The 26,672-nt window shown below is 53.9% G+C and overlaps 1 protein-coding gene across 8 annotated transcripts in view; it reads left to right on the top strand.

The window, feature by feature from the left end:
* Window positions 1-26,672, top strand: part of TNS1 (tensin 1) — a 225,321-nt gene that overhangs the window by 138,814 nt on the left and 59,835 nt on the right. For all 8 annotated transcript variants that reach the window (XR_006820300.1, XM_046019222.1, XM_046019223.1 and 5 more), the window contains 10 exons: window positions 246-296; window positions 1,424-1,546; window positions 1,990-2,054; window positions 3,034-3,117; window positions 6,613-6,725; window positions 7,088-7,148; window positions 7,382-7,457; window positions 8,022-8,151; window positions 9,732-9,797; window positions 11,154-11,270. Coding sequence is in view for 7 of the 8 variants with exons in the window: in XM_046019222.1 (XP_045875178.1) it covers window positions 246-296; window positions 1,424-1,546; window positions 1,990-2,054; window positions 3,034-3,117; window positions 6,613-6,725; window positions 7,088-7,148; window positions 7,382-7,457; window positions 8,022-8,151; window positions 9,732-9,797; window positions 11,154-11,270 (886 nt within the window). In the remaining variant the exon portion in view is untranslated. The remainder of the gene's footprint in view (window positions 1-245; window positions 297-1,423; window positions 1,547-1,989; window positions 2,055-3,033; window positions 3,118-6,612; window positions 6,726-7,087; window positions 7,149-7,381; window positions 7,458-8,021; window positions 8,152-9,731; window positions 9,798-11,153; window positions 11,271-26,672) is intronic.

Raw genomic sequence — 26,672 nt, 5'->3', positions numbered from 1 at the left:
TTCAGTTCTGGGCGTCTGTCCGCTCCCTGAGGGGAGTGGCTGTGTCTACACTCCCTCTCCCCCTCTTTACCTTGAGAACCTGTTGAGCTCTTGTCGGTCAGCGTGTGTGTGTGTCTGACGGGACGCCATTGCAAGCTCTTGCACGGGTAGGATTTTCACCGAGGGGGGTGTGGGGGGGAGGAGAGAAAGAGACAGAGACAGAAGACAGCGGACACTATCTCACAATCTCTTCCTTTTCCTTCCAGCTTTTCAACCTCTCTGAGCGGAGGCCGGACATCACAAAGCTCCACGCCAAGGTGAGCCGATGCCGATCCGGGGTGGGGGCTTCCCGTTGCCTGGAAGAGAAGGAGAATAGACGGGCTCTGTCTCCGTGTGGTCCCCACTTTAGAATCTGGGGGGGAAGTGCTGAGACCCTTCTGCCAATCCTATTCCATGTCTGTGTCATCTTCTCTTTGGAGCAAGGAAAGACTGCATTTGTTGTGTGTGCTATACAAATTGCTGAGAGCCAAGCTGGATGCAGCGATTTCCTACCCAGCGCTGCCCCCCTGGGGTACACAGAGTATTTCTGGGGTGAGGCTGGAGCTGTGAGATTTCTAGCCTTATTGAAATGCATTTTGCCTTTAAACTGGCTGGGAATTGCCTACGGCCCTACCCGTTTTCACTTACTGGCTCAGCGGGCTGAGTGCAGGGCTTTGCACAGATGTCTGCTTGAGCTCCCGGATTCTGGCGCCCATTACTTTGTGACCCTGTGCAGGTGACAGTTCTCTGGGCCTCAGTTTGCACCCCTGAAAGTGGACAGGCTAGATGAGATGTGCTCTCTTAGCTCTTCTGAGCAAGAATTCTCTCTCCGTTTAATGATCTGTGAGTTAAAAGTTTCGAGGAGCCTGAAGGCTGCTGTTCAGTTCTGCCTTCTGTCCCCTTCAAGGCTTCTCTTGGCTGGCCTGGAAAACCCATGGTTTGTGTGTCCGGGCCTGGAAAAGAGGTGTCAACGGCTGGGGACCCTTGACTTTCCCTCTTTGTCCCTGAGCCAGGCCTTGGGGTTGTCTGTGGGAGAGCTTGGGGGAAGTACTGGGGGGCCCCAGCACATTTTGGAGTCAGAATCATGTGGAAGGGATCTTGCAGTCATTGGCTTTACACACATATGGGGAAATTGAGGCCAGGACAGAGGCCATGATTTGCTAGAGGCCCTAGTGCGAGACAGTGTGAGAGCTGAGACTCAGGCCCTGAGTCTCTGGTCCTGGGTGGGTGTCCTCTGCATCCATACCTTCGCCTCCCCTGTGGGCTGATGGACAGGGCAGGAAGCAAGGTGGGTGGGTGGGTGGCTGCTGTTGTGGCACCTGGGTGTGGGGTATGTGCCCCCTCCCCCAGCTCTGGTCCACCCTCTGGGGCTTCCATCCCTTCTCACTCACGGCTTGGACTGTAGGTACTGGAATTTGGCTGGCCTGACCTTCACACCCCAGCCCTGGAGAAGATCTGCAGTGTCTGCAAGGCCATGGACACGTGGCTCAACGCAGACCCTCACAACGTCGTTGTTCTACACAATAAGGTCAGAGCGGGGGTGCGCCTGGTGTGCGTGTGTATGCATGTGAACACGCGTGCCTATGTGGTCATACAGGTGCACATGCATAGATGTGTCCTTGGATGAGTGTGTGTGCCTGACTGTATCATGGGACTGTGTGAGTGTGCAAGTCTGTGTGTTTTCTCCTTTCTAGGAGAGAGTAGCTTCTGTCCCAGGGGGCATCCCCAAGAAATGAGGAGTTACGAGCTTGTGGGGCCCTCAAGGGTAGTAGATGATCGGCTGTATTTCTTCTCTTTGAGACTCAGCTTGACCTGCTTCCCTCCTTTATGTCTCCCTCCTCTGTCCAGTTCTGCCTTAGAACCACACCCCTCTCTCCAGCCACTGCCCCCCTTTTCTCCAGGCTTCTGGATGGGCCCTGGGGCAGTAGGGCTGACCTTAAAATAAAGGCTTTGTGTTTGGGGTTCTTTTAGGGAAACCGAGGCAGGATAGGCGTTGTCATTGCGGCTTACATGCACTACAGCAACATTTCTGCCAGGTAAGAGCCCCCCGTTCTTTGCATATTGTCAGTGGGAACCCCCTCTGCCCATCCCTCCTCGGCCTCTCCCTTCCTTGGGTTCAGAGGTGCTGGGGATGGGGTGGAGGAGCCCACAGAAAGGAGTCTACAGCTCTAAGGCAGGTGGCTGTGCATTGGGGGGCAGGAGAAAGGAGAGTCCCTCCCTCTACTGGGAGCACTGGTGGGAGCAGCCTTGGGAGGCAGGCCCATCTATGGACACCCCAACCCACCACCATCTCAGGGCCACTTTTCCTTGGCAAAAGGCCTTCTGTTTTCCCAAGTGAGCTGGTGAGGGAGTCAGAAAGAAATGTTGGCTCAGATCTGGCTCAGATCTGGGTCTGGCAGAACCATCTAGAAGGGATCTTATCCTCGTCGGCCTCAATAAGGACTTTGGGGTTTAGGATGGGATGTCATTGGAGAGTTAAGAACAGAGGGACTACATCATCTGTCTTTTTTTTTTTTTTAATGATCTCTTTGCAGATAGATAAAATGTTCTATGGAGGCTTAGATGGTAGTTTTGTGACTTTAAGAAACTCAACCCAGCCTGATGGTCCCTTCATGGTGAACGTTTCCTGTGTACCCACTGTGTGACCCGGTGTGTCGAGTTCTTTGTAGATGTTATTTCACTTAATTGCCATAACAAGCTTCAAGAAGACACCGGTCACTTCCATTTGACAGGAAGGGCAGTCAGGTTCAGAACGATTAAATAACCTGATTCAGGACACAGGGCTGAGGAGTAAGTGGCAGACTTGCAATGGGAACCCAGGCTGTCTGGCTCCAAAGCCCCCATGCTGAGACCTGCAGCATAGAGGATGGAGAAATGCTGGGGCACCCTTTTCCTGAAAGCTGCTCAGCATAGGGTGGCTGGAGGGCTCTATAAGTCTGGGAGAGCAGGGTTGGGGAGGCAAGGGGCTGTCGGCCATAGGAGTTTGCTCCTCTGAGCACCCGTCTCTCCCCGCAGCGCTGATCAGGCCCTGGACCGGTTTGCCATGAAGCGGTTCTATGAGGATAAGATTGTGCCCATTGGTCAGCCATCCCAGAGAAGGTGGGTCTCTAGGGCTTGCAGCCAGTGCCTACGTGTGTGTGTGTGTGTGTGTGTGTGTGTGTGTGTGTGTGTTTAAGCTTGCTATCCAGGCTGGGGTTGGAACAGCCATGCCTCGGGGTGGGGGGTGGCGGCGTGTACCGAACGTGCATATTCAGGTGCTATCTTGGAGTGGTGTGAGCTCAGGGACATGGGTGAGCCCAGGGGCAGCTGTGTGCACCCACAGGTGGGCATGGCCATTGGCTCCTGAGGCCAGTGCTGGAGAGCAATGGGGCCATTGGTGGGGGACACATTGGTCTGGGTGCCAGAAGGCAGCTTGTATAAGAAGGCGGTGCTATTCTTGCTTCTGTGCTTGGATGAGCCTATAGGAGGCAGACGTTCTAGCCACCTGCCCTGGAGAGGTCACAGGTTCTTACCATAAAGGTCATCTTTTGGAAGAGCTTTAAAAATTTACCCAGGGGCTCTCAAGCATGTGGTCTCGTTGGAGCCCATGGCAGCCTAGGCAGAAAGTAAGGCAGAGATGGTTCATTCATCCACTGGACGAGTTTCAGGTGCTCTGCTGCTTTCCAAGTGCTGGAGACATCTAGTTGAACAGGAAAAAGTGCTTTGCCCTCAGTGAACTGATATCCCATTGGGAAGGATGGACCTCGCCCTGTAAGTAGAACGACAGGACCATTTCGGTGATGCTGGTGCTAGGAGAGGAAGAGGACCGAATGGGGGTAGACCTGATGGAGGAGGTTGGGACTATTTAGTGAAGGGGATCAAGGAACACCTGTCAGAGCTGGTAGCTTTGAGGCCAAACCTGAGTAATAATGATGAGCTACCATATGACCATCCAGGGCATATCCCTATTTTACAGATGAGAAGCCTGAGCCCAGGGAGGGGACTCAACATGGCCAGGATCCATAGTGAGTAGGAGCAGAGCTAGAAGGTACTCAGGGGCCTGTAAGTCAGGCCAGGCCAGGGCCCCCCCCGGACTCATGCCACCCCCAATCCTGAGGGCTGGATTCTGCTCTGTGAGTAACACGCTGTGTGATAATGGTGGCTGGTCCACAGGTGAGCACAGGTAGAGTCAGGGCTGGTGGACTGTGGGGAGGTTGCCAGTGAGGGTGAGGCAGAAGCCCAGGCCCAGAGGGGAGAACTGGAGATGGGGAATGGGGTCCAGCCACTGTGTAGCCAGAGAGGGGGACCCGCCACCTGTCCGTGTCCATGATGGGCCACACTGCTCCGTGCGCTGTGGCTGTGGGGCTGGCCGTTTCAGCAGGACACGAGCCATCAATATACTTTCAGGTCATGAGAAGTACTTGGAAGGGGGGAAAACCCAAACAGAACATGATGGCTTTGAGAGTGATGCGGTAGGCGCGGAGCCTGAACTTGGGAAGAAGGTGACGCATGGGGCGGGCGAGTTCTGAGGGGAGGAAGGAAGCATCCGGGGGCAGGTCTGCAGTAACCACGCAAGAGGGAAGAGCAAGCAGGCTGGCCCAGGGGCCAAAGCATCCCCTTAGCTTTCCTAGCCCCTCTGAACACTGACAGGGCCAGCAGGAGCCCTTGGCCTCTCCCTGCTGGGGTTCCCCATCGTATCCCCCATCACCCCACCTTGCTTGCCTTGTTAGAAGGCTGCTGGCTCTGCCGGTGACTGTGTCTGCCATTGTAGCAGGGAGCCCAAGCAGAAATGAGTCCCCAGACCCCCTGGTGGCCGCAGCACAGCTGGGACCCGGTCTCCGGATCAGCCATCAGAAACCGGATGTCCACGTGCAGAAAATTCTGGCTGGGCTGCCAGATGCAGCAGCTGTGGATCGAAGAGAGTCTTTCCCAGGAAGGAAAGACGCTATCGTTCAAGTACCCACTTGCCACATAAGACCAGTGGCCTTGGTCACGAGTCTCACCGTGGAGGAGCGATGGCACCATGTGGCTTGGAGGAAGTGGGTGGAGCAGCCATGTCCCTGTAGCTGAAAACCTTGGGACCAGGCTCCATATCCCCTCTCAGCAGTAGGAGTGTCTGGCGAGTCCACGGTGTGCCGCACCCGCTCACACCGCACGTGGCCGGGGGCGGGGCATTTACATTATCTGTCTGCCTGGCAGCTTGTATCTGCAAGCGCGTCTGCTTATGGGCGGGCAGTTCTGTCTGGGCCCGTGTGAAAGTGCGGCTGTTGGCTTCAGTGCGTGTTTGTTGCCACTTTCCCGCCTTCTGGGCAGTGTCATTTGTAGGGAATGGAGCAGTAAGAGGAGAGGAGGGTGGGGGGCGGGGAGGGGCTTTGCCTGCAACTCCCCATTCATTGTCACCCCACCCCCAGACTCATTGTCCCCAGCACACAGACACATCCTGTTGGCACGGGCTGGAGATCTGATAGGAACCGCCATTCCAGGTTTCCGGTTTGAGTAACGGGGCTGGGGGCTGGGCAGGGGCTGAATAGGAACTGGTGGTGCCCATCAGATTATCTGGCTTGGAGAGTGCGAGGCGGCCCCACCCGGGCCCAGGGACAGAGGCCTGCAGGCCTGGTGGGTCAAAGAGCCAAGAGACAGGAGGGGACCGTTGTCATGGTCATGTGGGTTCTGGTTCCACCAGCCTCAGAGAGCCCCCTTGCCCCTCACGGAGTCTTAGGATTAGTTCTGATTGGTCTGGCTAACCCAGCTCACGTCCTCTGGCCATTCAGACAAGGAGGACGCCTCAACCAAGCCCCAGCAGAGGGACGGACCTCTCTTTCTGGCAGGTGCACTGAAATTCAGATGGTTTTTCCTCCCTCCTTGCCCACCCCCAGTTTTGTGTGTTTTTGCTATGGGTCAGCAACTCTTTCTGGACCCCATTTCCCCTCTCTTCTGGAAGGAATAGAGATGTGTTAATTCTTGCATTCTTCCAATAAGATCCAGAAAGTATTGGGGAGTCTTGACCCTAGGGATAGGAATGCTTAGTGGAAGTTAAATGTCTTTCAATACCATATATAGAGGGAGATTTCATACACTTCAGTGTGATGTAAAATAGGGACTGTAATTATTAAGCTCTTACTGTTTGCTGGACTGTCATGTGTCTGGTGGGTCTGTCAGGGCAGAACTGGGGCATTGGGTGTAAATGTAAGTTTGGTTTAAGCTTTGTGTGAGAGTGTTAGAGATGTCTGATGGTTGATCAGCCCGCCGTGTGCAGTAGCTGCAGCTTAATGATGTGAGGGATGTCAGGGATGTGTGGGAGGAATTTTGGTCCAGCAGGAGGTTTTGGGGCTGGGAGTGAAGCTGGAACGAGATGCTCGTGATGACCACCAGGGGGCGCCAGAGAACCCCCCAACAGTCCTATGGGTTTGATGCAGCTCCTAGATGAGCAGTTCCTGCCTGTCCTCCCTACCTGGGACTCCAGGCAGCTAGGAAGGACTGGGCTGGGGCGGAGACCCCAGCTTCCAGGAGACCTAGGAGAGTGGGGGGTGGGTGGGCTGGGCCAGAAGAGAGACGGGGATGGCGCTGCTCTAGGACAAGGCTCCAGGCGGACGCTGCCTCTCTCCCTGCCCCCAGGTACGTGCACTACTTCAGTGGCCTGCTCTCTGGCTCCATCAAAATGAACAACAAGCCCTTGTTTCTGCACCACGTGATCATGCACGGCATCCCCAACTTTGAGTCTAAAGGAGGTACCTGCCCGAGCCCTCTGGCTTCATTCCCCTCCTGGCTCCCACATTCTTTTCTCAAGAGGCAGCCTTAGGGCATAAAAACATGGGCTTGGGTGGGAGTCTGGACCGCACCACCTCCTGAGCCTTCTCTGAGCTCCAGGTCGCTTCCTGGGACTGACTCTGGCAGTGCCTGCTGGTGCGGAACGTTGGATGCGGCCGTGGTTTTTCTAAACTCAGAAATGCCTCCCAGATGAAAAGCTAGTATTTCTTCCTCCTTTCTCTTTTCATTTCTCCTTCCTACCTCTGCTCTCCCCCGCCCTTCCTTCCTCCCTCCTTTCTCGCTGCCCCCACATCATGCCCGCTAACACCACCCTCCCTTACAGGGTGTCGGCCCTTTCTCCGGATCTACCAGGCCATGCAGCCTGTCTACACATCTGGCATCTAGTAGGTATTCCGCGGGAACGAGAGGCCCAGGATGCCTGAGGCCTGAGGCCCAGGCCCAGGGACAAGAGTGTGGGGGGATGGGGCCAGGACTTCTGGGAGGATTTCATCTGACAGAGGGCTGAGGGACAGAGGCAGCAAGCCTTTCCAGGAGCCCTCTGGCAGGGGGAGCCAGAGTAACTGCATGGCCTGCCCCCCTCAGCAGCTCTCTTTCTCTCCGCTCCCCTTTCCCCCAGTAATGTCCAAGGAGACAGCCAGACCAGCATCTGCATCACCATCGAGCCTGGGCTGCTCTTGAAGGGAGACATCTTGGTGAGCGCTGCCCCTCTGTCTCAAGCCCCTCCTCCCTGTTTATTGTTTCTCCTTTCTTCCGTCTTCCTGCTCCCTTCCTAACAGGATTGTCACTCTTGTCACACCAGCCGTGGGCCATAGGCCCTCAGGGCTCCTGCAAGGCCTTCCCCTGCCTCAGAGCTGGACAGCCCTTCTCCTGTGCTTATCTCTTGTTCTAGAATATCTCCAGGGAAATATCTCTCTGTGTGAGCTGTTACCTTCTTGCTTCCTGTGGTGACAGGACTTCCTCAACTCTAACTTTAGTCTTTCCTTCTGCAATTTAATTCACTCCTCCTTTTTCCATTCTGTGTGCAGGAACTTCTTGGGAGGACAGTGTTGTCCCCAAAGGACAAGATTGGCCTCCAACATTCTGTTTTCTGGAAGTTTCCCCAGATAGCTCTGAGATTCTATTTGGTATTGGTGACCTCTCCCTCATTAGACGTGGGGGAGCCCTGGGGTCTTAGTCATGGAGCTAATAAGGAGGCTCCCTGAGATCTGATTTCCCCTCCTTGGGCCCCTGATGGGCTCTGCTCTCCTTCCCACCAGCTGAAGTGCTACCACAAGAAGTTCCGGAGCCCAGCCCGAGATGTCATCTTCCGTGTGCAGTTCCACACCTGTGCCATCCATGACCTGGGGGTTGTCTTTGGGAAGGAAGACCTTGATGATGCCTTCAAAGGTGAGCTCCCTGAATAGAGACATCTATTGTCGCCAGGGAAGCTCGCAGGGAATAATACCGTAAGGTAGAAGAGTGATAATGGAGGAACTATGGCAGCAGTGAAGGGGGAACCGTTTTCTGAGGGTGGGAGAGCTGGTTAGGGAGGTGTCTTCCTTTGCTTCTTTATCTATTTAAGGTTTTGTCTGTATCACATTGAAACTTGGGACGATATCCACATCCATTCACCCATTAACTCATCCACACACCCATCCTTCCATCCACCTACCTGCTCATCCAAATCCATCTATCCATCCATCCATCCACTCACCCATCCATCCATCCACTCATCCAAATCCATCCACCCATCCACTCCAAATCCATCCACCCATCCACTCCAAATCCATCCATCCACTCTTCTAAATCCATCCATTCACCCATTCATCTATCCATCTATCCACCTACCCATCTAAATCTGTCCATCTGCCCACCCACTCATCAATCCACCTATCCATCCAAATCCATCCACCCATCCTCTAAGAAATACTTGGGGGTCTATATGTGCCAGGCACGTGATAGACCCTGGGGTTACAAAGAGCCAGAAGTCAGGCCCTACTCTCAGGGAGCTCGCAGTTCCATGGGAGAAAGAGACACACAAGTGGAGTACTATGAAGTGGTGCGTACAGTGATAGAGACATGCACAGGGATGACAGGCGGTCACCGTCCCTACTGTAATTTCTCTTCCCACAAGTGGTGGATGGTATATTCTCTGTCCAGACTGCATTTAGGCCAAGAGCAGAGAATAGAGCTGAGGCTTGGAGGGTGGGGGAAGGGGACTGAGAGGAGCCTGACCCCTCCCCCCCCAACACACACAATGTAGTCTGGTTCTTGCAGTAGAAGAATCTTTCTGTGATAAGTTTCCTCTGTACAGGAGCCGGGAGGGCAGAAACAGAAGATGCCATCATAATTACAGAGCGGAATGTTAACGTTATCAGTCTTAACAGGGAAACATGAAGGGACAGCAGACAACATCAAGGTGGAGTCTGTAGAGGCAGGGAAGGTGGCGGCACAAACTTTCTCCTCTTACACGAGGGAGTCAGCGGACACCATTGACAACTGCTCAAGAAATAGAGGCTTAGCTGTAGTATTTAAAGATTCAAAGGCAATCAGAATAAATGCTACTCCAACTACTATTAGAATTAATAAGGGAGATGGGAGTGATATTAGTGGGCTAAATTTGTTATCTTCCTAGTGGTAAATCAAGGGAGATTACTTGAAATTGGTATATCCAGAAATAGTGGCATAAAAATAGTGGTTATTTAAAGTCTTAAGGTAATAGCTCGTAGAATAAGAAATAGAAATGGTTGGGAATGGTCATCTCAGGCAGGTAGGACTAGGGCCAAAGGTGGGCAAGAGGCCTATTTCATTATATATATATATATATATATATATATATATATATATATAGTATATATGCATATATAATATTATAGTATTATCAACCATGTGTATGCATATTATTTTAACCTTCTCCAGAAAGATTAAAGTTGGACCCCTTTTTGGGAATTAATTGCTCATTTTTGTTTTTCCTTCTCCCTTTTCAGATGATCGATTTCCAGAATATGGCAAAGTAGAATTTGTATTTTCTTATGGACCAGAGAAAATTCAAGGTATAAGCTTGTTAGAGTTCATTTTTCCACCCCGTTGCTGGCATCCTAACCTGTCCTCTCCCTACTTCCACAATTAGGGAAGTGTCTCCCCACTCATGTTCTCCACAATTACCAAGTTGCCTGTGAATGAGAGGCAGGCCAGTAGTAGAGGATCTGGGTATCACAGTGGACCCCCAGCTAAACATGAACCAGTGACTTAATCTTTGGATAATAAAAATAAAAGAGCCGACCAAGAGGTGCTGGGCTGGATATACTGTTCTGGTCCCATCAGGTCACCATCCCATTATATTCCCAGACTGAGGGCTGTGGCAGATGGAAGGAGGGGTTGAAGGGACATTCAGGAGTACTAGCTGCATAAGAAGTATTTATGAAAACTGAGGTGGTTCAACCTGAAGATGAGAAGGCTGGTTTAATAATAGTCATGAAGCCTTTAAACTTGTTATATGTGGAGACCAGTTGTTCTCTATCCTATTTGAGAACACAATGAGACGAGATGAAGTTAGGCTACAGGCGGAGGGACTCTGGGAAGATTCGAGGAAGGCCTGCCAGGTCAGGAAAGGGACTTGCCCCAGGAGGCGAGGCTTGTGGCTCATGTGGTATTCATCTTTCTATGCGTGCGCAGGAGAGACTGCTTTTCCCCTCAGATTTCTGCCTGGAGCCGGGAACAACTTAAGTGGGAGGCAGGGGGATGGCTCAAACGACCTTGTATCCTCTCAGTGTCATGGCCATGACTTCCCTGCTGTCCTGACCCCATGCTGCTCATCACCAACCTCTTCTACACACCCCCTGACTCCAGGGGTAGCCTTTCTGGTCTCCTGGCACTGCCGCAAGGGCCTCTGGGACACAGAAAAGGAAGAGGCAGACACCTAGCCAGAGGGCCCCCCAGCTTTCTCCTGGGGGGTGGTGTCTTCATTCCTCAGTGTCCTGTCTTGATTTACCCCTATAACCGGGTATGAGCCTTTTCAGGAATGCAAAAAACCAGGGGCGCTTAGGTGGCTCAGTTAGTTGAGTGTCTGACTCTTGATTTTGGCTCAGGTTATGATTTCAGGGTCGTGGGATAGAGCCTCAGGTTGGGCTCTGCGCTGGGTGTGGAGCCTGCTTGAGGGTCTCTCTCTCCTTCTCCCTCTGCTCTGCCCTCTATCCTAAAACAAAATAAAACAAAAGAAGAATGCAAGGAACCAGACTCCTGGGTTCTCTGCCCACTTTGTGCCACTGGCTACACCCCACCATGGTCAGGATTAGGAGAAGCCCCTCAGGGAGCAGCCCTGTGGGAGCTGCTGGCGGCCTCTCTTTTTCCAGTTGCTGATCCTTTTTTTTTTCCTTTCTCTTTGCTGCGCTCCTGCCCTATTCCTTCAGGCATGGAACACCTGGAGAATGGGCCGAGCGTGTCTGTGGACTATAACACCTCTGACCCCCTCATCCGCTGGGATTCCTATGACAACTTCGATGGGCATCGAGAGGATGGCATGGAGGGTAGGTGCCACCCAGACTTCCAGCTCCCCTCCCCGTGGCACTGTCCTGCTCCTGCGGCCTCGGTGCTGCTGGTGGGCGGCGGCCCTGTACTGGGTTCAGAGGGGAGGCAGAGGAGAGGTCCAGGGCATCTCCAAGAGCTCCCAGTTGGGTGGGGGATGGGGGACGATAAGACAAAACAGATAAGACAAAACAGGAATGTGTGAAACAACGAAGACAGAGCTAAAGAATGCAGGCAAACAGCCACTAAGGAACAAATGGCCTGGACTCAGAGACTGGCAGGGGAGGGATTTTCGAGAGCTGGCGTGGCCCTGGAGTGGCCTGGGAGGACTCCTTGGAGGAGGTGGCCTTGAGTGGAGCTCGACAGAATTCTTGTGCAGCAAACGCAGCACTTTGTTAGATGTCTTTGAAACCTGCTCTTAGATGTCTCTAGGCTTGCGGCCTGACTCCCTCTGGATCAGTGCACTAGGAATTAGACTCAGCATGTAGGGCCCGCAAGCTTTCATCAATAGCCAACAAAAATGTTTGAGAGCTGGAAACCGATAGGCTCCAAAATCTGAAAAATAAGCTGCAGTCGAAATTAATGCATGTTTAATTTAGCTACAAAACCTAGCATTATGTCAAGTGGGCAGCAGCGATTCAGTTCAGTCTTCGACGGTTAGCTGTGGGTTGTATATGTTTGTGTGGTTCATTTGAATGTGGGTGGCGGGGCGGGGCTCCCAAAGTGAGCATGCCTGGGGCCCAGGAGCCCTGGAGACGCCTGTCTGGGGTTTGGCATAGACTCGCTTTTCTGATTTGGTCCTGGGACTGCAGCATGCGGGAGCTGGAAGGAACCTCGAGACTCTCGGCCCATCCCCTGGTTTTCAGTTGGGGATAACAGACGCCCCCTTGAAGGAAGGGTCTTCTGATTCAACCCCACGGCCCAGGATATGTCCTTTCAAGGGCACCAGCTCCCAGGTTCCCGGCTGCAGCTGGTCCTAGGGTGGGTGGGGGTGTGCCATCCCACGGACTCTGGGCCCTGGGGCAGAGCCGGGTTAGGGACAGCCAGGCCTGCCGGCTGCCCCCTGCTCCCGATCCTCTGCACCCCCCTGCCTCCTTCCACCTTCTTCTCCAGGGTTTTGGGTTCGTTGACTCTACTCTGCAAGTCTTCTAGGCCTTTTCTTGAAAAAAGATTCTCTCTCTGACCTTTGAGCTACCAGAATGAGTGATGGATTTCCGAGCGAGTGGGATGTGGGCGGTGGTTGGGCTAGAATTTAGGCCTAGATGAGAGCGTGCTGTTTACAGGCAGGCAGCACTGCAAAGTGAATGGCTTGTCCTCAAGTCTACCTTAGTCCCCGTCCTCCCCATCCTCCTCCCTGTCCTCCCCAAGGGGCTCAGATACCCCACTCTGCGGAGGCACCTACCCAAGCGCTCCTCCCCGCTACTCCGGCCCTCCCTCTGCTGTGCTGAGTGCCTGGGGAGAGGGCAGAGGATGAAATGAATTAGTCCTGAGCCACCAGTGGCTACCAGCCTAATCGGTCATCATCCTGGGGATGTTTGCATTTTTAACAAGAGCACTTGGCAATTTCAAGGTATTTTCAGTGTGTCCCCATCGTCTCTCCCTGCGGTGGATTCCATGCAATGGTAAATGTCAAAACGTTCTGTAAGCTATAAAGTGCCACGCAAACAAAAGGTAAGATAGTTAAGGGGAAAAGAGAGGCTGGGGAAGGCCCACTGCCATGAGCGAAGGCAAGGGGCGGACGGCAGAGTAGGGGGAGACTGCAGCAGTGACAGGCAGGACTGGGGAGGAAGGAGAGGCTGAGTGAGCCCTGGGCTCTTCTCTGCCCCTTGCCTCCCTCCTCTCTCATCCGTTCCCTCAGGCAGGGGGATGGAACCCATGGGACTTTCTGGCCAGTGAAAGGTCAGCTCATCCTGCAGGGACAGAGGGGCTGCTGTCTGGAGGCTGAGAAGCTGGCCCTGTGCCTGAAGGGTGGGAAGGGCAGGCAGGGGAAGCAGACGGAGGCTCTGCTGTCCTCTTCCGTGGCCTGGCCTGGCCCAACTATGGTTGGCCTGGACTGGAAGCTCCATCGTTGGGGTGGTCCCTGGGACCGAGCCTGCATGTCCGCCGCTGGGCTGCATTTCCCCACAGGGACAGGAAAGCCAGCCGTGGGGCGGGAGCAGTGATCATTATTCCAGTCCTGCTTTTCTTCCTGGCTGGAGGCATTTCTGGAAGGTTCTAGGTTTTGGGGCTCAGAGAGAGAAGTGCTTTCTTCTGGCGAATTTTCTTGGACTGGAGAGGGAAATAGGAGGTCTGGGCTTGTCTCCTTAGTTGTGGGCAAGTCCTGTGCCTCAGTTTTCCCAGGTACTAGTTGGGGTAAGTGCACCTAACCTCCAAGACTCTGGGGTGCCCGGGAGATGGCTCCAGATGGAGCCTCAAGGTGCCAGGGAGCTCCCTGGAGTGGCCCTAGGACTGGGGGATGGGCCCTGGGGTGGGCTCTGTCTGCTCCCCAAGGATGTCACAGATGGGCAGAGGTAGGCGAAGCCTGAGATGCTGTAGTAGAGTGGTAGAGTGCGAGTGCTGGTCTGGGTCTGGTCCAGGTCCCGGATCCCGCCCTCTACAGCTGAAGGCCTGACTTAGCCTTCCTGTGGTCTTAATTTCCTTTTCTGCAGACTTGGGGTGTCCTTGGCTTAATGCAGCAATTTTCGTGAAAGGCGGTTTAGTGTCAGGGTCCAGAATGTGGCCTCTGGAGTCAAAACGCCCGGGTTCAGATCCTCTGACAAGATACCATCCTCTCAGGGCCTCGGTTTGCTCCACTGTGAACGGGGGATTCAGTCGACAGATCATTTTGAGCACCTTCTGAGGGGTAGGAGCTGTTGCGGCCGCTGTCCTGGCTCCTCAGAAGTCTGACCCGTCGGTAGTGGTCGTGGCCAGCATCTCAGACGTTTGCAGACAAAGCTAAGGGAGAGGCCCGTTGACCTTGGGAGGCCGCTCTGGCTTTGCTCTGTGCCAGCCACAGTGCCAAACCCTTGCGAGCCACTGTTTCACCTGTGAGGTGGGCACTGTTACCATGCCTGGGTAGGGAAACTGAGGCACAGTGGGGTTCAGTAACCTGTGTCGGGTTGCCTCGCCAGGAAAGAGCAGATCTGGGTGTGGAACACCAGCGCTAACCCCCACACGATTTTGGTAACCGCAGATGCCCGTATTCTGGGCGCCGGCTCCCATGACACACCCCGGGTGCCACTGAGCTTGGATGAATCTGCCCCTTCCGTCCCCACCTCTCACCACGGGGCCGACCGGAGGAGCCCTGTCTCGAGTCTCAGGATGGGGGAGGGGTTGGAGTGGTACCTGGGGCGCAGCAGCCCGGAGACCACCAGGCTGGCCCTGTGGCAGGTGCTTAGCTGGGCTTCAGAGCAGGGAACAGCTGAGGCGCGTCCCTTAATGTCCCTTCATGCCACCCCCCCTCGGTCCCCCAGCCCAGGAGGGTGTGGGGATGCTCACACCGCGATGCCCTGGTGAGGGGATGACCTCTCAAAATAAGGCGGGTGTCTGAGTTGAGGTGAGGCCATTTCTGGAAATGGCACGCCTCTATTCCAGGCCCGGTGAGGGAGGGGATGGGAAAGGCCAGGCCAGTCCCTCTGGAGGCCGCCTGGTGATTCCGAGGGGAAGGCTGCGGGCGCTGAGCCAAGCACTGGGGAACAGAGAGAGATGATCTCTGGCCTGGGCTGCTCCTTGCCCCCTCCTTGCAGTGAGGGCCATCAGCCCTCTACCCCGTTCCTCCTGCTCCTGCACGAGACCCGGACTTTGCTCTCTGTGCTACTGTGTGTTTAATCCCTTCCCCTTCCTTGATGTCTGCACCTGTTTTCCCCAGCCCCCTGTTCCCAGGTCAAGTTTCCACTCCCCCAGGACATCCCTCATCAATCTCAGCAGCAAAGTGAGGGAAGAAAGTCCACGGGACTTCTGTTCTCTGGGGTGGCCTGGGCTGGTCACGGAGCCTGTCTGATGCCCTGCTGTCACAGCGAGAGTCCAGGGACCTGCCAGAGGGAGAGGAAACCCTCCTGAGTGTAGCGCCACTATGCATGACCTCAGCTCCTTCCTTGTCATACTGACCCCACTGTGCCAGTGGCCACACCAACGTGTGGAGAGGGTGGTCGTGCTGTGGGGAGGAGGTCATGACATAGGGCGTGGGGTTGCTATTGCATCCTGGGCTCTGACTCTGGCCTCTCCCCACCTCTCTCGGAGCTCAGCGTATTCAGTGCCCCACACCCCCTAATCCGGGTGGTCCTTGTGGATGCTTGTCTGAGGTCTCACACCTTTGGATGGCAGAGAGCTCACTGCCACACAGGACAGGCTGTTTCACATTGGACGAGTCCAGAAGCTGAACCAGAAATAGAGGGAAAAGGGAGCATTACCTGTGTGTGGTAGACCAAGGTTGTTGGGACCGTGGATGCTCGGGGATCCGTACGGCTCCCTATACTCAGGCCAGAAGGAAGGGAAAGTGATAAAAGATGGAAACTCAATAACAAGAACCTTCTGACTAGAGAGGGGTCCAGGCCTTGGGACCTGTGGCTAGGGAGCAGGGAAGCACCTGCCCTCTCCAGGACTCCTTACTTCGGGAGGAGTGCTGTCTGGGGAACCCCGCAGGCTGGTGTCTGAGGCTGCTTGAGCCATCACGACAAAATCTGCCATGGGCTTCAACAGCAGACATGTATTTTCCCCAGTTCTGGAGGCCAGAAGTCTGGGAGCAAAGTGTCAGCAGCATTGGTAAATGGCACTTGTAAATGGCGGTCTTCCCCCCGCGTCTTCACTTGGTCCTCCCTCTGTGTGCGTCTGTGTCCTGATCCCTTCTTTATAAGGACAGCGCCCACTCATATGACTGTGTTTTAACTTAATTACCTCTTTAGAGGCCCTATTTCCAAATACAGCCCCATTCTGAGGTACTGGGGTGGGGGGAGGATTTCAACATATAAACTTGGGTGGGGGGGAACACGTCAGCCCGTGACACTGAGGAAGGAGTTTTCTGGGTTGCTGGTAGTCGGATGCCTGGAGCCTTGGTCTTGAGTTGGGGGGTGGAGGGGAGAGAAGGTTCAGGGCGGATGGGGGGGAAAGCGGTCTGGCCCCCCACCAGCCTCCTCCTTGCAGGCTGTCTCTGTCTTTCTCTGGTTTGGTCTGAGCCTGCCAGCTCAGCGCTCTGGCTGACACCACATTTCACAGCCTCCAGGAGCCCCATTAACTGTTTGGCCTGAGTTCTGAAGCCCCGTGCCCAGATCCCAGCTCCCTGTGGGTGGGAGCGGGGCTGTGTTTTTTGCCTATGCTGCACAGAGCAGCCTCCAAATTCCTCCAGAGTGTTCCAGGGTGAGCCTTCTCGGAAGCAAGTTCCATACCCAGAACTGTGGGCTGCCTTCCACCGCCAAGCAGCCCAGAGGTTGGGCCAGGCCTGAGTTGCCTCACTGTCCCCATTCACTTCTCCTGTCCCCTCACCTCCTCAGACATTGAGTTGTTCAAGGTCTCTCATAACTTAAATGGGTATTGGGGAAGAGGGGTGCATGCTGGGCATAGCAGCGGACAGCTCAGGGCCAAAAAGAAAGAATGGAGACCATGACAAGCCTCTGGGCCTGGCTACGGATGGCAAGGGTGGCCAGGAACCATCCCTTTCTGGGTTTCTTAAGGGTGGCCCTCTTTTGTTTCTCTATGGGAAGGCCCCCAAGAGCCAGGGGCTGGTGACAAGGGGGTGTGGTTTTGTGCCCAAGCTTCTCAGCCCTTGGAGGATCTGTGAGGAGAGGCATTCCCTTCCTCAGGGGCGAGCTTCTAGTTCTGTGAGACACCCAGCGCCTCCTCAAGGTCTGTTGTCTGAGCCGGGGAAAAGCCTTCGTGATGGCAGCCGGGAGCCCCTGGTCTGCGGTGACTGCTCCTGAGCTGGGCTTGTCCAAGAATTCTCTGATTTTTATTTTATTTTTTTTGAGAGAGAAGAAAGAGGGAGGGAGAGAGACACAGCAAACATTCAGAGAGTGAGAAGGAGAAGCAGCCAAGAGATGTGCAGAGAGAGACAGACAGGCCCAGACAGACATTGGCCTGGAGATTTGTGTTCTGGGTACCCTTGGTAACTCCTTTTCTTTAGAGCACCTGTTTTTTTCCTATAAAATGAGACTGGGGGAATGGTTCTTTCTGTTTCTTTGAGCTTAATCATTGTCTCTTTCTGTGAGTTGGGAGGTGTTAAGATGGACCCACTGATTTTCCTTCTCAGACCTTCCCATCTTGTGAACTTGGAGTGGCGGTGGGTGGCTGTGGGGTACAGTGTACTCAGTGGTGGTTGTAGGCATCAGGAGAGGCTTGGTTTGCTCGGTAACAAACAGCCCCAGATTCTTACTCCAAAAAAAAAAACAAACCTCAAAACAAACAAAAATATATATTTATTTCTTGCCCATGCTGCCTGTCCAGTGGGGTTGGCAAGGGGTCTGTGATCATCATATTTACTCCGACGGGCTGGTGGTGGCTTCAACCCATAGCTGTTTCCACCACTGCTGCCTCTGTGGGGAGTGGACACTGTGACGTGCACACTGTTTCTGCCTGGACGTGACACACATTCCTTCTGGTGACATTTCACTGGCCAAAGCAAGTCACGCTTCAAAGGGGGCAGAGAGATGGTGCCCAGAAGACAGAAAGCAGAAGTAATGTGGAACAGATTAAGATCTATGGCAGGGATGAAGTCTGTGGGGTCCGGAGTCAGAAGATCCGGTGCCGAACCATGTTCCTCAGTCAAGACACTTTGCCTCTCTGAGACCCAACTGTTCTGTCTGTAAAATGGGTACAAATAGCAGTACTTTCCTCATGGGATTGATGTTAAGATTCAAAGAGGTAATGCATGTGGAAGGTGAAATCCAGAGTGCTCGGTATGTACTACGCTCATGGTGGTTTGTGTCCATCATCGTCATCATCATTATTACTGAAGTGCTGGAGGAGAGGAGGAGAGAGGTGATTTGAATGTATACGAGCCCTTTCTTTTTCAGAAGGATTCTACATCCCTCTGGCCCCTCTGCTCTCTGGGAACTGTCTATAGCTGCCCCTTTTCCAGGAACCCACTCTTGGGAGTCAGAGGAGACTTGCCTCTGACATCACCTTGCTGGGTGACCTTGGAAAAGTTACTTCTCCTCTCTGCTTCTCAGTTCCCTTATCAGTGGACTGAGGAGGATGGATTCCAAAGGGGGATTCAGCTAAAGCCCTAAAGATGATAATGAGGCCGGTGCCAGTGACTAGATGAAAGCAAGCCTTCATCCCTGCCTGGAGCCCGGCACCCCCAACTCCATGTTCTCCTGGTTACTCCTCACCAGGACGCACTACTGTCTCGTGACTGCTAGGCAGAACTTGTAGGGTGGTGTTATCTAGACCCTTTCTCTGTCTACCACTGCCCTTAAATCTGTCCTCTGCTGTCCCTGCACCTGCCTGATACCAGGGCAAGTCCCGTGCCTGTTGGGGCATTGGTCCGTTGACAGTGCGCCCAGTGCCCATGGACTTGGCACTTCAGTCAGCCCATTCTTTTCCCCCTTTTTCAGCTCCTGCTGGGCCCTGGTGGTGTGTGTATGTGTGTGTGTGTAGGGGGAGAGCGGCTCACTAGGTTTTCCTGACTTGAGGGAATGAGGGTGGGAATCAGGAGGGGATTCCTGCCCACTGGGCACACTCTGTGTGGACACAGATGCGGATGACAACTTCTGAGCTCTTTGCCAATGGAAGATTCTGGAAGTGTCAAATATGCCGACTGTGTCTCTTCTGCAGCACTGTTGTGGGTGTTTTAGGGGCCCTCCTTGAGCTCCCCATGAGTCACTCCCTCCGTGTTTCCTTCAGGCGGGGACTGCCGCTCAGGCAGACTGTCACAACCCTTCTGGGCCCACGCGTCCCTTGCTCCCTGTAGCCACCCCCTGCTGAAGTCGGTTCAGCCCAACAGGTGGCCCTCTCGGACAGCATCTGAGAGGGCCCCCCAGCCGGCCTGCGTGCTCTCGGCCTCGGCCAAGCCTGGGACGCAGTTGGCCAAGGCAGCCCCTTTCTCTGTCCCCTCACCTGCCTCTCACCCTCCAGACTTTGGGCCTGAGCCAGGCTCTGCCTCCCTCCTGCTTTGTGCTCTGCAAGACTCACTGGGATCATGGAAAAGCCTCCAGCGGCAAAACAAGACTCTGTAAAATTCCTCTTGGCCTCTCCCCCTCCTGATCCTTTTCCTCCTTGACGTGGATGTGTGTGACGTAGTTTAGAGCCGCAGAACAGTTTTTGGCCTTCTCTCTCTTAAAAAAAAAGTAACAGCTGATATCATATATTCCCAATATTACATAATAAACTCGTATTCATTGATGTATTTTTTTTTTTTTTAAAGATTTTATTTACTTATTTGACAGATAGAGATCACAAGTAGGGAGCGAGGCAGGCAGAGAGAGAGGAGGAAGCAGGCTCCCTGCCAAGCAGAGAGCCCGATGCGGGGCTCGATCCCAGGACCCTGGGATCATGACCTGAGCGAAAGGCAGAGGCTTTAACCCACTGAGCCACCCAGGCGCCCCTCATTGATGTATCTTAATACTGGCACTATACCTGTTTTAAAGTGCACATTCAGTGGGTTTTACTGTATATATTTGGGGTTGTACAGCCGTCACCATAACCTGTAACTGTGGAACATTTTTGCTCCTGCACCATCGGCAGCCGCCCCCTGCCATTGGCAGCCCCTCCCTCCGCCACCAGCATCCCTCCCCCCGGCACCCCCCACCCCCGCCATCGGCATCCCCTCCCCCTCCCCATCAACAGCCATCTCCCTGATCATTTCTTGCCGCCCTCCCCCAGCCTCGTCTCCCTTCCGTCCTGACAGATTTGAATGTCCTGCAGATTTCCTGTAAATGGAATTACCCAGCACGCGGCTTCTGTCACTGAGCATGTTCCTTTCAGGGCGCCTCCATGCTGGAGCGCGGGTCCGTGCTGGGCTTTGAGATTGCTGAGTAATACTCCATTGACGGCCACACCACATTTTGGGCGACGTACCTCAGTCAACGCACGTTTTTTGTGTGTCCACTTTTTAGATATTTTAAAGAACACTGCTGTGGACATTCATGGACCGGTGTTCGCGTGGACTCCGGGTTTTGGTTTCTCTTAGGTAGATAATCTAAGGGTGGAATTACTGGGCCATAGGGTTGCAATATGTTTACTCATTTGAGGACCTGACAGACTGTTCCCTGAGGTGGCCGCACCGTGTTCTATCCCTTGAGGATTCCCATACCTGCCTCCTGCCTTCGGGACTCTAGCTGTCCCGGCGGGCGTGAGGCACAGTGAGGATCTCACTGCGGTCTGGGTTTGTATTTCCCTCAGGATTCGTGATGTTGAGCATCTTTTCACGTGGTAACAGAGACCTAGAGATCCATTCTTAGAGAAATGTCTACTCACAACCTTTGCACACTTAAAAAAAAAAATTTTTTTTTTTTTTGGTCTGTTTGCTATTGAGTTGTAAGTTCTTTATTCTGAAAACAGGTCCCTCATCAGATAAGTGATTTGCGGGTGTTTCCTCACGTTCCGTGGGGTGTCATCTCTTCCTGCTCGTGATGCGGGCGATGTTTCTCTGCACTGCTTGTGTGCCGATTGCCTGCCTTTCAACCGGGCATGGGGCGTTTGTCTTCCTGGGGCCTCTGTCACAGCTGAGATCCCGATACTTCCACGTTAACATCGGGTAGCAATGTAGGGTCCCACCTTATAGACGACGAAACAGGTAGTAGCAGAGAAGTCGGTTCAGCCCAACAGGTGGCCCTCTTGGACAGCATCTGGGAGGGCCGCCGGCCGGCCTGTGTGCTCTTGGCCTCAGCCAAGCCTGGGATGCGGTTGGCCAGGGCAGCCCCTTTGTCTGTCCCCTCACCTGCCTCTCATCCTCCATACTTCGGGCCTGAGCCAGGAGAGAGGTTGAGAGAGGTCGAGGGGCTCTATCCAAGATAGTGTCCCGTGTAGATGATGGAGGCAGGATTCCAGCATGGGGGCCCTGGGCCCAGAGTCAGGGATTGATTCGACTTCCTATCGTTTAATGATCTAGATCGAAAAGATAATTCATCTACAGCCCGAAATGCTTTCGGCTGCTGGGTCTGATCTCCTTCCAGCCCAGGAGCTGGTGCTTCAGCTGGCATAGAGAAGCTGCCCCATGACACGGAGAGGGAGGCCACGTCTCGGATCCCTGGATGGCAGGGGCTCAGCCCCCGACCTGGCCCATGTGCCTTCATCTCCCTGAGGCCAGGCAGGAGGAGGGAGGGTAGTGCCTCCTCCAGAAAGTGGCCCCTTTGTGTCGGGATTGAGGCAGCTGGGCAGCGGGGGAATACAGCCCCTGTGTCCACTCTGGAAGGACACTTGTGGCCTGTGGTGCATATTTGCCCCTGCCATACTTTCATAGGGTTTGGCCTTCCTGACTTCTGACCTTTCAGGTAAGACATGAGTGGAAGCAGGAAGAGAGGCGGGCAGGGTCGCAGGTGGTCTCAAATAACTCACGAGGGGGTTCCCGGGGACCCGGAGTGATGCCTCTGCCCCTACCTCTGAGCAAAGGGCTTTAAGAGGTGATCGTCTGACCGAGAAGCTAGTTTTCAGTGCCAGAATGATTCTTGTTGGGAAATCCTAACCTGGTTGCTGGAGAGGGCAACCCTTCTGGCGTGTGACTTCAGGGGCTGGGGGGACAGGGATGGGCAGAGAGGGAGAAATTCACAGCTGCTGCAGAAATCTGTCCCTGTTCTGTCTTGTCCTTTGAACCCAGGGTTTAGTCTGCAGCAGGAAGGGTTTGAGTTAGTCACGTGGTAGAACTTCCTGGCTTTGAGGGAGCAGATCAGCTGGGGTAGGCAGGTTGGGTCCTTGTCCTCTTGGCATCCTTGGGCAGAGATGCCAAGAAGCAAGGGAGTTGGGTCTCTGTGTGGGATGACTTGCACAGACATAGTGACAGAGGCAGGGAGAAAATGGCTTCCTAAGGAAGATCTGGTGCCTTCTCATACCCCAAGTTGGGGGAGTCCATATGCAAGGTCAGCTTGACCTTGTGGGCACAGACGATGACACCACCGACCCAGCATCTGCCAGCCACCTGCTTAGCGAGGCAAGGCAGGGCTTGTCCCGATGCCCTCAGACCCTGCGCTGGCTCTCTCTGCAAGGCAGCTGGCAGGCCTGGAGAGCAGTGTCTGCCCATGGAACATTCAGTAAACCAATACCCTCCGGAGTGAATGTGCCTTTGGTCTTCTGTAATCTCTGCCATCAGGTGGAGGTTAGAAGGCCGGAGCCACGCTCGGAGCAGACCAGAGCTCCGCTCAAATATCGAGCTCTAGGCAGGGCAGGAGGAGGGCACTCTCCCTCTTCCCACTCCCACCCCCCCGGCCGGACCTGTGGGCAAGTGTAAAGTAGCTAGAGCCCACAAGACCCCAAGATACCGACTCTAACCATGTGCGAGGAATGACACCGATGCTTCCACGAATCAGATGTTGTTTCCTCCCCAAAGGCGGCTGCTTTTCACCCATCATCCTTTTTGGCCTCCTTCCCTTCTTCCTTCTCTCACTTCTTTTGCTGTGTCCTTTCTTCCCCCAAATCCTCACCGATCGCCTCCTAGGTGGTGGGCCCTGCACTGGCTCTTGGTGCTGGAGACGCGGTAGAAAGTCGTGCCTGCAGATAAGGGTGGGGGGCGGCGGCTGTGGCACCATCCACTGTGCCCCGTGGCTGTGTGGAGAGGAATCTCGGCCAGGGGCCACGGCTTCTCAGGAGAGAAGCATTTTCTGGGGGTGGCGGCACTCAGAGGGGATGGCTCTGCAGAGGGGCTGCGTTTGTACCCAGGTTGGGAGGGGGCGTGGCATGGAGAGCAGAATTGTTTTCCGATCTAGAAATGGAGAAACGACCTCACTCCAAGCCTAGCTAGCGGAGGTCAAGAGGAGCAGTGGACTCAGACTGACCCCCCTCTCCCCACTTCTGTCATCCTGGGGTGGGTGGGTGGGATGCAGAACTGGTGCAGGAGGGAGTGCTGGAGGGGGTAGAGGTGAGGGTGAGGGGAGCGCCCGGGGGCCCGCATACGGGGGTCCAGGAGGGGAGATCGAACCAGGAGAGTCAGAGAAAAGACAGGACAAAATCACACACACAAAAAACGCAGAATCCTGCAGCGGGTGAGTCCCTCTTGCCTTTTGTTGAACTTTCAGAGCCTCAGTGTTCTTACCTGTAGGTAGGGACGAGGATGGCACCTGTTGTTCTGGGGCTGAGAATTACAGGAGGTCACCTACGGGCGCCTGTGTCTGTGTCTACATGCACTAAGTCAGCGGTTCATGTTTTTTGTTACTGATACCGTGACCTGACCTTGGGGGGCTACTTTATAAAATGCTTCCCAGAGTGCAGGTCAGTTCATTTTTGGATGATCGCGGTTATGGAACTGGACTTTGAACCTGGGCCTCTGACTGCATGTCCAGGGTTCTTCCTACCACATGGACCAGGTGTCTGAACCTTTTCCCTCCAAACACCGGCCGCATTCCCATGCGGGAGCTCCTCCCTCTGCTCTGGGGTTGGGGGACTTGTGGAGGCCACACCAATAGCTGGGGGCAGAGCCGGCCCTAGGTCCCAGGGTCTTTTCAGGGTCTTCCCCTCTATGGGGTGCCCCCCGCCCTGGCACCAGTCCTCCACAATGTCCAGGCTATGGGTTATGGTGACTGCTGGCTCAGCCCTAATGTTTCTTCTTTCTCTTCCTTTTGGAGAAAACAGAGTAGAGGAGAGTGAGAATAACATGATAGTAAGGGTAACCTTGAATCCGCTCCACTGACAAAGAGGGAAAAAAGGAAAAACCAAATCGCATGTGTTCTTTGGTATGTGGACTAGCCTTAGTAACATTCACTCGGTCAACAAATAGTCACCGAGGGCCTACAATGTGTCAGTCACTATTCTAGGTACTGAGGATACAGCAACGAGCAAACAAAGATCCTTGCTCTTGTCTGATTCTATTCTAGTGGGAGAAGAGAGGCAATGAAAAAGTTTTTTTAAAGACATTATGAGTAAACGACAGAGCATGCTAGAAGGTGATGAATATCTGGGAGAAAATAGAGCAGAATAAGTGTGATTGGGGGGAGTTGAGAGTGAGTTGAAATTTTTTTAAAAAGCTGATCACTGCGGAGGAGGTATCTGAACAAAGACTTGAAGGAGGTGAGAGAGTCAGCATAATATATCTGAGGAAGAGCATTACCAGCAGAAGAGCAGCAAGTGCAAAGGTCCTGAGGCAGCAGCTTTCCTGAAACATAGGCTTGGGAAGCATGAGAGGGGCCAGTGTCACTGCAGTGAAGCTTGTAAACAGTGAGGTCAGAGGTAATGGGGACCAGGTCACTGTGGGGTCTGGTAGCCATTGCAAGGATTTGGCTCATATCCTGAACTTTTTCATCTAATGGTGTGTCATAGGTACCCTTCCATAATAGCTTGTAAAGAGCTGTTTTACCCCCTTCAGATACATCAGTGCACACATGTTCTATGTTTTATTTAACTGGTATTTTATTTCACTGTATTTAAGTAATGTGGACATTTATATCTAGTCTTTCGTCGTTTTCAAAAATGCTGCAGAGAATAACCTTGTACATCATCATTTTTGTTTGTGTAACTCTATCTGTGGAAGTGGAATTTGTAGAAATGGAATTGCGGGGTGAAGAATATATGCGTGTATCATTCTGATGGTGTCAAAGTGGCCTCTGTAAGGGTTCTAGTGATTGACACTCCCCACCAGCGACTTGGTTAGGGACTAGGAAGAAAAGCCACCTCTGCCTTCTATATGTACCCTCCATATGTGGGACACTGTGAGGTGCCCATTATTCCCTTTACTCCTCAGGACCCTCCTGGGAGCTGAGTAGTCTTGTCCCTATTTCACAGGCGAGGAAACAGGCACAGAGAGATTAAGTAACCTATAAGTGTTTGCACAGCCAGTTAGGTGTAGAGCTGGGATTCTGATGCTCACCATTCATTTCTCACCATGGCTTCGCAGGGGCAGGGGTCTGAGGAGCTCTGGCCCCTGCCCGCAACCCCCCACAAGTAGGCACGTGGACCTAGCAGCCTGGGGTTTAAATGAGTTAAAATGGAAAGCCTGCCTGCCCAGCTTTGCCGGCTGCTGCACCTGCATCCCGGAGACCCCCGCCGGCCAGCAGCAGGCTGGCAGAAGGACGTCCTGAGGGACCTGGAGCCACAGGTCTAAGCTGTCCACCCCCATCCCTCCCCTCATCAGCCCCTGCGGTGAGACCTGGCAGGCTGCAATCCGGCTAATTCTGCTCCCTGGTGGGGCGCTCCCCACTGCTGCCGTCTGCTGGGTCAGCTTGCTCCGGGGATTGGGTTTCGGCATTTCACTGATGAAAATAAATCAACCTCTTTACTGCCCGGCATGGTCCTTATGAGCTCTGCAGCCTGGCGTGTACTTCCAGATTTCCTGTAAGGCACTATTTCTGTTCTAGCCCCTGGGGGGCCCTGGGGCTGCCGCAGGAAGAGCATCAGATGAGCTTGGAGCCTGGAGCCCCCCAGGCAGGAGCAAGCAGGAGAGGAGAACCAGGCTCCATGCCTGGCTGAGCATCTTATCGGAGGTGGATCTTTGAGCATCTGGAGTTGACCAGGAGTTCAGGGGTCATTTGGTTGTGCTCTCCCATTGCACAGAGGAGTACACTGAGGCCCATCTAAGAGCACTCCTTAGTACTCTGCCCTCTGACTCCCAGGCAACTGCTGTTGCTACCGAACAGCCTTTTTCTAGGTCTGTTCATTGTGAGGCGGCCAGTTAGGGATATGAGGACTGAGTGGGAAAGAGTGGGATTTAGCTACAGCAGGCCGGATGGAGAGATCTGACATCCGGGAGAACTGTCTTGCCTTGGAAGGTCACGAGAAATGAGAACTGGTGGCAGGACTGGATTTTTTTTGAGGCTCCTTCCACCCCACACATCTGTCTAAATGGGATGAGTGACCACGGTGCATGGACGCGGGGGAACAAGGCAAATTCTAGAGCATTCCAACAAAGCCCCAGCAAGGTTCTGTGTGCAAAGGGGGCTCTGGAGTCTTGCCCCAATCACCCTTTTCTCTTGTCCCTCCCTTTCTGTGCTCAAGCCTTATTTGCAAGCGCAGGACTCTCTGGCAGGGATGTGGGTCCTCCTGCCTCCAATGGCAGACCTGCTCTCTCCCCTACCCTCCAGGGCCAGGGCCTGTCTGACCTTGGGGGGCTTTATACAGGCCACAGTGGGACTCCCTCGTCTGGGAAGCAACTCAGGAGCTGTAGTGGGTGGGCGCCAGGAGCTCCGACTTCCTTGCTTATCCTGGACCAACCAAGCCTTCACATCCTTATAGCTTGTCAATGCCCTGATGCTTGTCAAGAGACTTTGCCTTGGGCTGCTCTGAGAGCTTTAAAAATTGTCGAGCAGCAAAGTGTTCTTTGATGTTTGTCCTCCTCCTTCTCCAGGGGCAGTGAG

This window comes from Meles meles, chromosome 9 (assembly GCF_922984935.1).
Source record: "Meles meles chromosome 9, mMelMel3.1 paternal haplotype, whole genome shotgun sequence".
NCBI lineage: Eukaryota > Metazoa > Chordata > Mammalia > Carnivora > Mustelidae > Meles > Meles meles.
The sequence above is the reverse complement of the archived record's forward strand: the minus strand, read 5'-3'. Positions and strand labels throughout refer to the sequence as shown.